General features: G+C 46.4%; 1 protein-coding gene across 5 annotated transcripts in view; it reads right to left on the bottom strand.

Annotated features, from left to right (window-relative positions):
• The window catches only part of PDZD2 (PDZ domain containing 2), a 414,864-nt gene that overhangs the window by 257,296 nt on the left and 143,592 nt on the right, over positions 1-13,976 (bottom strand). For all 5 annotated transcript variants that reach the window (XM_055422224.2, XM_055422225.2, XM_055422226.2 and 2 more), the window contains exon 2: positions 4,347-5,186. In XM_055422224.2, coding sequence (XP_055278199.2) covers positions 4,347-4,822 — 476 coding nt within the window. In that variant the 5' untranslated portion in view covers positions 4,823-5,186. The remainder of the gene's footprint in view (positions 1-4,346; positions 5,187-13,976) is intronic.

Here is a 13,976-nt window from a genome sequence, read left to right as displayed (position 1 = left end):
CTCCCCACCTCAGAAAGTTCTCAGGAAGTTCACTCCACTGTGATGCTGCCACAACTCAGAAGAATGGGGGTTCCCAGAGCTACTTGGGGAGCCTGGAAGCAAACCGCAGACCTTGGGAGTGTCAGTCAGGGAGAGAGCAGAATGGGGTCTGTGGTTTGGGGATAAGTTGGGGATGCTCTCAGGTTAAGCTCTGAAAATGGTTCTAGGGGTGCAGACGGGTGTCAGACCCACGGCTGTGAATTCTCTGCTCTTCGTGCAGGGATGATCTTTCCAAACTGACCCTAAGCTAATTTTTAAAATAAGCCAACCATGAGCTCATCTTCTACATTTTGCACCTGCTCCTCCCACACTTAACCCACACACAATTTTCAGAGTGTCCTCTTCCAAAAACATCCACAATGCTCTGAAGTTTCCAGAGTGACCTTGTCAGGGAGGAAATTATTTGAATAACTGACCAGTTGTAGGTGACAGGGTCAAAATATCACGTGTGTTAGTTTGCTAGAGCCGTCACAACAAAGTATCACAAACCAAGAAGCCAAAGCAACAGAAATTTGTCTTTTAGTTCTGGCACTAAAAGTCCAAGATCAAGGTGTTGGCAGAGCTACACCCCCTCTGAGTACGGGAGAAATATCTGTTCCAGGTCCCTCTCTTGTTGTTCAGTTGCTAAGTACTGTCCAACTCTTTGTGACCCCATAGACCCTACAGAACTTCTTAACTTCTGGTAGTTCCTTGTCTTGTGACAGCCTGACCCCAGCCTTCACATGGCATTCCCCTTGTGTGCATGTCTGTGTCCCCAGATATGCCTTTTATATAAGGGTGCTAGTCATACTGGACCAGGGGCCCACCCTATTCCCATAGGGCCTCATCTTCACTAAATACTTCCGCAGCAACCCTACTTCCAAATAAAGCCACATTCTCAGGTACTGGGTGGGGAGGACGGTAGGACTTCAACAGGTGAATTTGGAGGGGCATGACACATAATTCAACCCATAACATCACCTAAGGCATTTTTAAATTCAACATAAAACTCAAGAGAAGGGGCAGAATGGCTTGCCCCCAAAGCGTGCCTCTTACTATAATTCCAAGTGATATTCCAACTTATCATGTTGGTGGGGGGATAGGGAAGGTAGCGTGTTGACACCTGAAATCTGTTGCTTACAAGTAATGGTGAATGCAGTCACTGAGGGGGCTGTCTGCTGAGCGGGAGAGGGGTACATTGGGGTTTCTGCAGAACCAAATTCCTACTCACCACTTTTTTAGGACAAAACCTAGGTAGGTATGTGGGAAAATCTAACATTGAAGCAAACAGTTAGTTACAAAGAGTGAAAAAGGATATCTTGAGAACATTCAAAACACTTTCAGCTCCTTGACACTTAATCTCAAAGTGCTTCTAAAAGTCCTCAGGTTCAGGCTAGATGTAAGTTTGCCAAAGGAAGTTTATATGAAAGTTGAGTTCCTTACATAAGACATGGTAGGGGAGAGCAGGGAGTGGCTTCTGTTTTCCTTGTCTATTTGGGTAAGTGGAAGCCTTAGAGTTTGTTCTTGTCACCTACTGCCCTTTTGTCTATGATTATGTTGAGAAGGTACTTTGTGAAGCTGTAAACCATCCATGAACTTGAGCACCAGACGGCATGACTCGGCCCCGAGATTTGAGGCGGTATAGAACAGGGCTCAAGAGCACCAACTGTGGCGGCGGCTAGACTCAAGTTCACATTTGGTTCTGCCTCTTCCTCAGGTGACCTTGTGTAAGCTACATGCCCTCTCCATGGTCAAGGTTCTCATCTAAAACTGTCCTTTATAGAGTTGGGCTCCTGTTCATGCTCAGTCACTTCAGACTCTTTGCGAGCCTATGAACTGTAGCCCGCCAGGCTCCTCTGTCCGTGGAGTTCTCCAGGCAAGAATACTGGAGTGGGTTGCCATTTCCATCTCCAAGTGATCTTCCCAACCCAGGGATCGAACCCTGGTCTCCTGCATTGCAGGCAGATTCTTTACCATCTGAGCCACCGGGGAAGCCCTTATATAGAGCTGTAGCAGGTATTAAATGACAGTGGTGGTAGAGAGTCCCTAGAGCCATAACTGCTCAGTAAATGGTTGTTGTTATAATTATGCCAGAGAACTAAGGAGTCAATCTTGAAAAATCAACCCAGGCTTTTTCTCTCCTGTCTTGTGAATGTCCCGGTTGTTCTGGGCACTGGGAGACCAGGACTCCAGGAGCCCTTGTCTCATTGCCTGTTTCACTTTTATAATGTCTTGAAGACTAAGCAGAGGGTTTGGCCTTCTCCTTCTTCGACACCTAAACCTGAGAACCTCCTGGGTAGACTTTCTTTCACCTAGCCCTTCATCACCTGGCGTACACACAACAGCCCCTTAGAGAAGGGAATTTCAGAGCCGTGACTGTTGCCTAGTGAAAAAGTTTTGTTTGGAGGATTTACTCCCTCAGCCATGGAAAATATTCAGAGCCCAGGATACTGGCTGCTCCCTTAGTTCCTGTATTCTTGATCCTCTGGCATTTGGAGACTTGATCCTGGAGAGACTGCCCCTCCTATCCATCAGGGGCAGCTAACTCCTAGAGATAGCAAACAGCTCTCTTGAGCTGTTTGATATCAATAATACTAACCAACCAGTCCAGAGCCCAAATCCCAACTGTCTCTTTTAACCAACTCTCACACATCAAGCCTGGAAAAGAAATGGCAACCCACTCCAGTATTCTTGCCTAGAGAATCCCATGGACAGAAGAGCTAGGCAGGCTACAGTCCATGCAGTTGCAAGAGTCGGACACAACTTAGCAACTAAACCACCACCACCGCTACATATCAACTCTCTATTCCCCTGTCTAAATTAGCCGGGGTCAGGTACTGGACAACTGGAGACCACCCCTATAGCTCAGAGCTTGCCGAAATTACTAAAACTATCCTAAGGTTCCTCAGAATACCTACCACGTCTCACCCAATCTTTCCCTTGAAACCCCTAACAGAGGCTTTGGGCCCTGTTCTCCCCTCCCACCCTCGGTCTCCCGACCAATGCGGGTGCCTCCCCCTGTGGCTCTGCACGCAGTGCTGTGCCTCCTGCCTCTAGGGATTGGGGTATAAGCTCCTTCCTTCATGACAGCTGTTCCTCTGTCTGCATGTCTTACCATACTTGACTAAAAAAAATCCTGGGTGCATCTTAGAGCACCCACAGGCCTGCTTCCTTTTTCACGAGTTTGAGCAAACTCTGGGAGACAGTGGAGGAGAGGGAAGCCTGGCATGCTGCAGTCCATGGGGTCGCAAAGAGTCAGACATGACTGAGCGACTAAACACCAACAACAGAGACTATCCTTGTATACCTGAGGCCTTCGGCCACACCAGATAGTTTATGCTAATAATGTGATCTCTGGTGGGGGCCTTGGATCATGTGGTATTAGTTTGACTTCTGGAAGGACTGGATACTTAGTAACAAAGGTCAGCTACGCAGGCTTGGGGTGTCTAGGAGACTAATGAACCCCCAATAAAAACATCAAGACTTGGGTGAGCTCCTCAGTACTCCCCAGTACCCCATATATGTTGTCACACATTGTTGCTGGGAGAATTGAGTACTTCTGTGTAACTCTACCAGGAGAGGACGACTGCAAGCTTGCTCCTGGTCTCTCCTGGATTCTATGCACCTTGTTGATTTTAATCTGATTCCTTTCATTGTAATAAAACTATAACCATGAATATAATAGCTTTTCTGAGTTCTGTGAGTTCTCCGAGTAAATCATAGAAGCTGAAGGTGGTCTTGGGGACCATAATTCACTCAAGAAACAACAAAACAGTCCAACCATAACTTACTGCCATGGTAAATGGCCACATGGGTAGAAAACAGAAATATGTTCATTGAGATGAGATCCAAGGGGATCTTCCAGGACGAGCAAACAGCAGGGTGGTGGTCTAAAGACATTTCTAAGCATCTCAAGAGGCTTCTGAATTGGGAGTTGGTGGCAAAGGTCATAGGGACAGGCAGATGGAAACATACCCAGGACCTAACCTATGGCCTTCCGATTGGAGGTCAGATGCTGGGTTGAGTAGACAAGAGGGTCTAACTCAATGTAATATTTCTTATCCTCTTATCATGGACTATTTATTTTCTTTCTTACCCCAAGTTTTGAGAAAAAAGGAGAAACTCTGAGCCTGAGTCTTCTAAGAGAGAATGAAGCAAAACAAACATATAAATACCACAGAATCTCAAGAGTGTGTAGTTTCCCTCCATAGGATAAATGCTGTTGGCTTCTCACCACAGGAGGACTCACAGACCTCAGCATCAGGCATAAGTGAGCCACAGGGGTCCCACATCTGCCCCCACACTGGACCTGGTGCTCCCCCACTCACCTGGCCCCACTGACATCAACTCCGATCATCAGCTGCCCGTTCAGGGAGAGGATCTCGTCCCGTAGGCGCACCTTCCCACTCTTCCCGGCCGGGCTGTTCTTCCTTAGCTCTGTCACCCAGATGCAGCCCACATCCAGCACAGGGCCCTGGTGGGTTTTCCTCTTCTTGCCCCCTCTGCGCTTTTCCCCATAGTCCCCAAACACAGGGATGTTCCCGAAACTGAGGCCCACAGTCTCCGCGTCCCCCAGCTCCTTGGTGAGGTACACGGTGCAGATCTCCACCCCAGGAGGGCTGCGGTCGGGCTGGATGGCGCTCTCGTCCACAGCGAAGTTCAGCCTGATATACTCCTGCAGTTTCTGGATGGCCGCCTGGCAGAGGCGCTGCTCCGGGCCATCCCCGCCCTCCCGCAGGCTGTTCTGCAGCCACTGGTAGAGGAGGGGCAGGTGCAGCCCGGCATTGTCCTGGGTGATGGGCATGGTGCTCACTCCCAGGCGCCAGCATCATGAGAGGACCTGCTCCCGAGGGCCAGGCCCCGCGGGGCCCCACGTCCCTCGGGAACGCGGGCTGGCGTCTGCTCGGCCTGCATTCATGTTCAGGCTGGCAGACAAGCCTGAGGGACTCCTCCTCCAGTCCAGGCTGTTTGCTTTGGCAAGAGGAGGACGGTTCACAGTCAGAGCAACAGGGGAACAATCGCTGGGCCCGGAGCGTCAGTGAGGAAAGGAAGGAAGTGTCCGACCAGTCCCTGCTTGGTTCATTTCACAGCCGGGCTCTTGCAGAGGACCTGGAAATGAGGTGTTCCTCCAGCGGCGACAGGGTGACCTCCCCTGGACTCGTTCACACCTGGGAGGAGTAAAAACAAAAAACTCCTCTTACAACAGTGAGCCTTCGGACGTAGAACACATGGCAGGAGAACATTACGGAAGAAGGGTGCTTGCTTTCCGAGTCAGGAACCTAGTGCCCCTCCCCAGCCCATTGCTGTGTTCCCTCCACCCTGTGTGAATACGCACACATACACCGGTACAGAAATGCACGCACACACTGTCATACAGAGATGCATAGATGCACACGGATACACAGATGCATGGCTGGGCACCGGCACAAACACATTCATGCAGAGATGCACACACAGAGACATACTCATACAGAGGTGCAGAGACACACACAAATACACAGAGGCACACACAGAAACACATATGCACACAGATAGATGTACACACAGATGCACACACAGACGTATACACACACTCATCCAGAGAAGCAGAGACACACAGAGATACACGAATGCACACAGAGGCACACACAGAAACAGATGCACACAGACAGATGTACGCACAGATGCACACACGCAGACACACACAGATACGCAGATGCATGGATGCACACACACACACACCCTTCCCCCAGAGAAGAACACTCTGAAACGCTGACCTTCCCCAGGACATTTCCCTGATCAGTAAGGAAATGAGATAACTTTTGCCAGGACAAGTCCCATCAAATTCACATCCACCCCAGAGGCTGTGTGACAAGACTCCCCGGAAGACTGCAGAGGGGTGATGGACATATTGAAGAACTCACATTCCTAGGACATTCAGATCTATGTCCATTTGCCTTGATGGGCCCAAGTGCGTGCACATGTCATGTATATTCAGACAGAATCGTATCTCTTTACAGCCTCCAGCTTTTAGTCTCCTCTCTTCTTTTTCTTTGGCAAACTGTTGAAAGCAACCCATGTGAGGCCAACCCCAAAGCTGTCTTCTGCAGAGAGGTGTTTCCGCAGGTTTCTGGGTGAGCAGCCCTGACCACTCCTTGGCTAGTCCTGGGTATGTGGCTCAATCAGTGACAGACTCCCCAGGCTGCACGTGGCTACTGCAGGCTCCTGTGCGAGGGTGGCAGTGACATCCCCTTTCCCCTCACCGCCCCCCGCCCAAACATGCAGAGTGCCCAGCGCACAATCCCTCCCTCCCAGTGGAAGGTTAATTGAACACCCTGGCCAATTCTCCTTCTCCTCCAAAGAGATTTTCACCTTCATCCTCTGTAAACACAGAAAAATGACCCCTTTCAGTCTCTTCTTAGAACTTCACTTTCAGCTAGAGAAAGTCAATATAAACCGTGCCATCTAAGATGGAAAACATTCTCAAGCCGTCTCAGGAAGTGATTTAACAAGGAATAATAACAAGTGGGAGAGGTGTCAGAAGCCATGTCAAGAATAAATGACCTTATTCCTCAGGAACCGTAAAGAAATTTCTAGTAAAGTAGGCTGTGAGTTTCCAGAGAACTGGAGTGCCAGCTATTAACTGGTTCCCTATAAATTAAAAGCCTAGTAAGTATCATCTACATAATCATGCACCTATTAAAAAGAAAGGCAAAATCAAAGAAAAGATAATCCATACATGGACAAAAATCAATTTCTTTGGCCCAAGTAAGTAACACCTCTTACTGAACAGTAACTCCACACAGACATATTAAAGTCTTATGAATAAATCAAAACATTTTCCATCAGGCTGAACAACTCTTAGGAGTCTCTGTTTCCTCATCTGTAAAATGAGAAAGTTGAGTTAAATGATCTCTAAGGCTTCTCATACTCCACAGAGAGGTTCTCAAGTACAGTGACAATGTCTGGTTCATCAATACACTCCCCACCCCAGCATAGTGTCTGTCACCTTGTAGACTTTCAATAATTTAAAATATCTTTTAAAAGATTCTTTGAAATTAAAATTTTGATGGTGATTCAAGGTGTGAGTCACAGTTCAGATGGTTCCATACATGTGAAAACAAGAGTTAAACATATTGGGTTAGATGTTCATTTGGAAAATAAGTGACTGAAGAGACCCAAACTTAAGAGCAATAGAGAATTTTCCTCCCTTGACGTCAAACTGTATTTATGCAACATGCATTTACGGCTTCCCTTGTGGCTTAGATGGTAAAGAATCTATCTTCTCATGAAGATTGCCTTGAGACGAGAATGGCTCTCCTCTCCAGTATTCTTGCCTGGGAAATCCCATTGACAGAGGAGCCTGACAGGCTACAGTCTATGTGGTTGCAAAGCGTTGGATGGGGCTGAGCAACTAACACTTTCACTTCTTTTCCACATTTTCCAACATGTATCTAACATATGAACATATACTGAGAAACAGACCTTGAACTTGGCACTGGGAATATATTGTCAAAAGGTAAATCCCCTGTCCAATAGGCATTCATAGTCTAGTGGGAGATGTATAAATAAATGAAAACTTGCCATGAAATTAAAAGACGCTTGCTCCTTGAAAGAAAAACAAAACCTATACAGCATATTAGAAAGCAGAGACATCACTTTGCTGACAAAGGTCTGTATAGTCAAAGCTATGGTTTTTCCAGTAGTTATGTATGAATTTGACAGTTGGACCATAAAAAAAGCTGAGTGCTGAAGAATTGATACTTTTGAACTGTGTTGCTGAGAAGACTCTTGAGAGTCCCTTGGACTGCAAGGACATCAAACCAGTCCATCCTAAAGGAGATCAGTCCTGGGTGTTCATTGGAAGGACTGATGTTGAAGTTGAAACTCCCAATACTTTGGCCACCTCATGCGAAGAGCTGATTCATTGGAAAAGACCCTGATGCTGGGAAAGATTGAAGGCAGGAAGAGAAGGGGCAACAGAGGATGAGATGGTTGGATGGCATCACTAATTCAATGGACATGAGTTTAAGCAAACTGGGAGATAGTGAAGGACAAGGAAATCTGAAGTGTTGCAGTCCATGGGGTCACCAAAAGTTGGACACAATTTAGCAACTGAACAACAACAATGATCTTTGTAATACATTATATTTGAACATTTTAGAGAAAAAAACCTTTTTTTTCCTGCTCTTTGTAACTCGAAAGTTGTTAGTTAGTACATTGGCGGTGAACACAAGTTGATTGGCTTGCATTGGATCATTTGTCCATCAGGAGTCCATCCATCAGTTATGGCCAAGGAGGTGTGGTCACAAGGTATCAACGTGGCTGCTGGGAGTCCACCCTCTGGACAGTGGAGTTTTCAGAAAAGGAAAAATGATTTCAAATGTACAGACACCATCAAGAGACTTAGTTAATCTTACTGAAGTTATTCACGAACTATATAACCTTTCAATTCTGTACCTAAAACTTGGAATTTAACAGTAATCTTTCCAGCTCTCTATTTGATCAACTCCTTTTGTGGGTTTTTCTACAAATAAAGGGTATAGAGGCATCCCCATCCACTGCAATGATCTGAGATGACTCAGGACATATGCAAAGACACACGCTCTTACAACGCTACTGGGAGAAATGTGGTATGTTCACAATATCCCATGAAACAATCCAGTACCAAATATCTCAGCAAACAGAATGCTGACACAGAGAATACACAGAAGCCTGCCAGTCATTACAAATACCAGTATCCCTCCATGACCGGTATGTGTTAAGGTCTAAAAGCTCATCTTGAGGATCGACCCATTGTAAGAGGGAGTAGAATTTGTGGGCTTGGAGAGCCACTGCAACAGTGCAGTTCACTTTTATCTACCATGCTTAATTCTCCAATTAGTTTCCCATCTCAAGCAAATAGCTGTGATAATTTAAATTAATTTTGAGTAGCTTGAAGCTGACAGCCTTAACATTCCAAATAAATGCTTCTGTCCCTGAGTTAATTTATTGATATGGTGTTAGAATCGGCCACCGGTCTTGGATCTCCTTTGAGCTGAGCCATGTATTCTCAGCAGGGTGACATCATCCACAAAATTTAGAGATAATAATGGTTAATGCTTCCTTCTGCTGCGACCCTCAATCCCACCTGACACTTATTTCATAGCATTTAATTGTATGTGTTAGAACTGAAATTAAATTAAAATTTTCTCCGGGGAGAGAGGAGGGGGCTAACAATGAAAAAAACAACAACAAGCCTGAACTGAGTGAAACCAATCATCTGCCCAAAGTCACAGGCTCAGAGTCACGTGAAACCCAAGACTTAAATCCTAAACCTAGGGGGAGATGTGAAGAGGTCTCCTGGCTTATCCAGATCTTGCCTCAAAATCTGATTCACACTGGGCTGTTCTGTACCAACACTCTCTTCCAACTGTCCTGGCTTCTAAACGTTCTCCTATTCTGACCTCTGCTGCTGCTGCTGCTAAGTCACTTCAGTCGTGTCCGACTCTGTGTGACCCCATAGACGGAAGCCCACCAGGCTCCCCCATCCCTGGGATTCTCCAGGCAAGAACACTGGAGTGGGTTGCCATTTCCTTCTCCAATGTGTGAAAGTGAAAAGTGAAAGTGAAATCGCTCAGTCGTGTCCGACTCTTAGCGACCCCACGGACTGCAGCCCACCAGGCTCCTCCATCCATGGGATTTTCTAGACCTCTACTAAGTTCAAATTCCTCCACCTCCATCTAGTCTTCCTAGATGGGTTCCTCTTTTGACTTTTAGAAAATGCTCACATTTTAAAAGGAAACCAGTGTGGATTAAATATTGACTACTGACTTATTCAACAGAGGTTCAGTGAGTGCCCATCATGTGCTGAGCCCAGAACAAAACAGATGACTTTCCCACCAAGCCTCAAGAAGCTTCTTCTGAGGAAGGCGCATTGGTAAACATGGAACACGCTAAGGTCACATGGTGATTAGCACAGTGAAGAGAATTACAGCAGTGTCAGAGGCCCTGGAGGAACGGGTATGGGAGGGGATTAGGAAAGGACCCTGGAGAAGAGACCTGAATGAAGTGAGAGATGGAGGTGAGAGAATATCTGTGGGAAGGCTGTTTTTGCTGAGGGAACCCCAAGTGCAAAGACCCTGAGGTCAGAGCCGGGAGAGAAAGGACTGTTAGCTACAAGAAGAGGGGGGAAAAGTGTCCTCGGTGCTGGCTGCTTCCTCCCTGTCTTGTTCATTCTCCCACAACCACCTTACAAAACAAGGGCATCCATTTTACCAACACGGGCTACTGACTAATATTTTCTGAGCATAACCACGGATCAGATGCTGTTCTAAATGAGCCCTTTCCACTGATTCTGTTATTTAATTTTCCCAACATTACTGCAGGGAGGTACTGTTAGTTTGCAGTTTTTAAAGGCTCAGAAAAAAGAACAGAAACAGAGAGGCTAATTAAATGCCTGAGCTCTCACAATAAGTAACAGAGCCAGGACTGGAACCCAGCCTCGGGGGCCAGGGCCCTGCTCCCCTCTACATCAGCACCTCCCTGCCTGCTCCTGACAACCTCGCCCTTTTGCACTTGCACTGGACTTACCCAGGCACCCTGCCTGGGGATCTCTGCCCCGTCACCATCGGACCTCCTAAGATCAACAAGCAGGTAAAGTCAGAAGCTGTGGCTGTCTACTGATGACCCTTCCTTCTTCCTGTATGTTCCCGGGTGTGGTGATGTATCCATCTACCCAGCCTCTCTTGGAGGAGATACAAAGAGCTCTACAACAGTGTTCTGGCCAATGAGATCAAAGTGGAAATCCTGGGTGGGGTTCACAGTGGCATTCCTTAAGAGCAGACGTGGAAGGAAAAATAACCCCCTATGCTGTTTAATCAGGGCTTCCCTGGTGGCTAAGTGGTAAAGAATCCGCCTACCAATGCAGGAGACGTGGGTTCGATCCCCGGGTTGGAAAGATCCTCTGGAGAAGGAAATGGTAACCCACCCCAGTAAATCCCACAGACAGAGAGGCCCTGGCAAGCTATAGTCCGTGGGCTCACAAAGAGTTGGATATGACTTAGATACTTAAAAACAACAACATGTTGTTTAATCACTATTATTTGGATTTTTCAAAATCCAACAAATTAGATGAATTAAACTCCAAACAAATGCACAGTGTGGAACCTAAAAGCGGGGAAACTAAAAGTAACAGAAGCTGGGACTTCCCTGGTGGTCCAGTGGTTAAGACTCTGGGCTTCCACTGCAAGAGGCGTGGGTTTAATCCTTGGTCAGGGAACTAAGATCCTCCAAGCTGGGTGGTGTGGCCAAAAGATAGAGAGATAGATAAATAAGTAAAATTAAAGTAACAGAACCTACAATGTGGAACTAGATAAGCAAGGGAAGGAGGGAGACAGATGCCTAGGACTTAGATCTTGTGGGCTGAAAAGGTGCCCCTCACCCTTCTATGAAGTATTTGGTCCATCTGGCAGCTGCTATGCAGTGGAAAGTCACAGATTTGTTGACTAAAGCTGTGGTGTTAAAGAAGTTGGTAGGAAAAATTTAAAATATTGCTGGTGCTTTTTCAGTCCTAGCAAAGTCCTGAGTTCTTTAACTCAGCTGGCAAGTGAGATGGGAAGAAATATCGCTCTGTTAAGAAGGCATGCTCAACATTCAGCCTGCAATCTGCTGCCTGAGGGGCCCGCACTTGGACCCTGGCAGGGGGGGCAGACAGTCTGCTTGATTAGAAACGGGTGGGTGGTATCCCATCAGATAGAGGTTGTAAGGCTGCTGCCAAGGGTGTGATCACCCACTGGAGGTCACTGTTTCAGCAATGACCAGCAGCATACATTATGTAGCAGACATTAAGTGTAGGGACATGGGCAGAACTCATAAACTAGAAACAAAAGGAAACAAGTCATCAGGAATTGGCCAGAAAAGCCTACTAAGTTTGGAGGGAACTCTATCGTCAAAAGACCCCAATCTGATTTGCAGCCATTCTCATCCATAAGAAGTAGACTTGATGATGTGTCTAGCCCTGGAGAAGGTGTCCTTCCCGTGCCCACCCCAGAAGTGGTCTTGGAAGACAATGAATGATGAATAATCCTAGAGAGAGTCAAGGGTCATGGAGGACAAGGAACAGGAGTTCTTGCCACTGGAACAAGGCATTGTCACTGCCAAGAACAGCGACTGCTCTGTTTTCCATACCTCCTTTTATAAAGCAAATTTTTTATTGTAGCTATTTCATATCTCCACAGTACTACAGGTTAGATGTGTCACAGCTCAGTTGCAAGGAGTTGTATCCAGAACTGATGGAGAGGACCCTACACCCCCCAGAAACCCAGGGCTCTAATCTTGCCAACTATATGAGGCTTCAGAGCCTTCTCTCTTGATAATAGAGTCTATTCCACATACAGAAAAAAGGGTATGTTTGAGGAGCCAAAGTAGAGGAGTGAGGCTAGTTGCCTACACAATGTTCTTTCTCTTCTCTTTCCCTCTAACACCAAAAAAACCCTGTATTTTTTAGTGTTCTTTCAGAGAAGCGTAGCCATAACTATATAGTCTTGGCCCACGAAGTTGTTGAGTGGGTCTATCAAAGAGGTTTATTTTTTTTTATGAGAGTTCTTTTCCCTTCTTCACACTTAAAATTCACACTTGATGACTGGAGCTTTAGCTACCATCCTGTGACCAACTATAAGACTTCCTTGAGCAGCTCGTACCAATCCTAGATTGAAAGAAAAATGGGCTGCTATCTTGTTTAAGCCCTATTAATTAGATATTCCATTATAGGTAAACAAAATCCCTAATGAATGAAGTGTTTTAATTCACTCTTAACTCTCAGATTCAATGACCAGATATAATCCTGAGTGTTTAAACACCAGCCCTGCTACTTTGTCAACAGCAGCTGTTATTAAGTTCCTACCTTGATTTGGGGCACCTGTCACCACCATCAACAACAACAACAAACCGGGCATGTTTCTGTTTGTCAAAGAGCTAAAAGCACATATGATTACCACTCTGCAGCCCCAGGTGTTACACAAAAGCCTACAGCTGATTGAGAAACATTATAAATACAAACAACTGTGACACCTTTAGGTCGCCTTATGTTTTGGAAGACCAGGATACTGGCTAATTTTTAACTATCTACATGACTGACTCTTAAGTTCAGTTCAGTTCAGTTGCTCAGTTGTGTCTGACTCTTTATGACCCCATGGACGGCAGCACGCCAGGCTTCCTATCCATCACCAACTTCTGGAGTTTCTCAAACTCATGTCCATTGAGTCGGTGATGCCATCCAACCATCTCATCCTCTGTTGTCCCCTTCTCCTCCCGCCCTCAATCTTTTGCAGCATCAGGGTCTTTTCAAATGAGTCAGCTCTTTGCATGACGTGGCCAAAGTATTGGAGTTGCAGCTTCAACATCAGTACTTCCAATGAACACTCAGGACTGATCTCCTATAGGTTGGACTGGTTGGATCTCCTTGCAGTCCAAGGGACTCTCAAGAGTCTTCTCCAACACCATAGTTCAAAAGCATCAATTCTTTGGTGCTCAGCTTTCTTTATAGTCCAACTCTCACATCCATACATGACTACTGGAGAAACCATAGCCTTGACTGGACGGACCTTTGTTGGCAAATTAATGTCTCTGCTTTTTAATATGCTGTCTAGGTTGATCATAACTTTCCTTCCAAGGAGTAAGCATCTTTTAATTTCATGGCTGCAGTCACCATCTCCAGTATGCTGCTGCTGCTGCGAAGTCACTTCAGTCGTGTCTGACTCTGTGTGACCCCATAGACGGCAGCCCATCAGGCTCCCCCGTCCCTGGGATTCTCCAGGCAAGAACACTGGAGTGGGTTGCCATTTCCTTCTCCAATGAGTGAAAGTGAAAAGGGAAAGTGAAGTCGCTCAGTCATGTCTGACTCGTAGCGACCCCATGGACTGCAGCCTACCAGGCTCCTCCGTCCATGGGATTTTCTAGGCAAGAGTACTGGAGTGGCTTGCCATTGCCTTCTCCGATCG

Source organism: Moschus berezovskii, chromosome 18 (assembly GCF_049115385.1).
Source record: "Moschus berezovskii isolate FMDL1 chromosome 18, NW_MosBer_1.0, whole genome shotgun sequence".
Classification (NCBI taxonomy): domain Eukaryota; kingdom Metazoa; phylum Chordata; class Mammalia; order Artiodactyla; family Moschidae; genus Moschus; species Moschus berezovskii.
The sequence above is the reverse complement of the archived record's forward strand: the minus strand, read 5'-3'. Positions and strand labels throughout refer to the sequence as shown.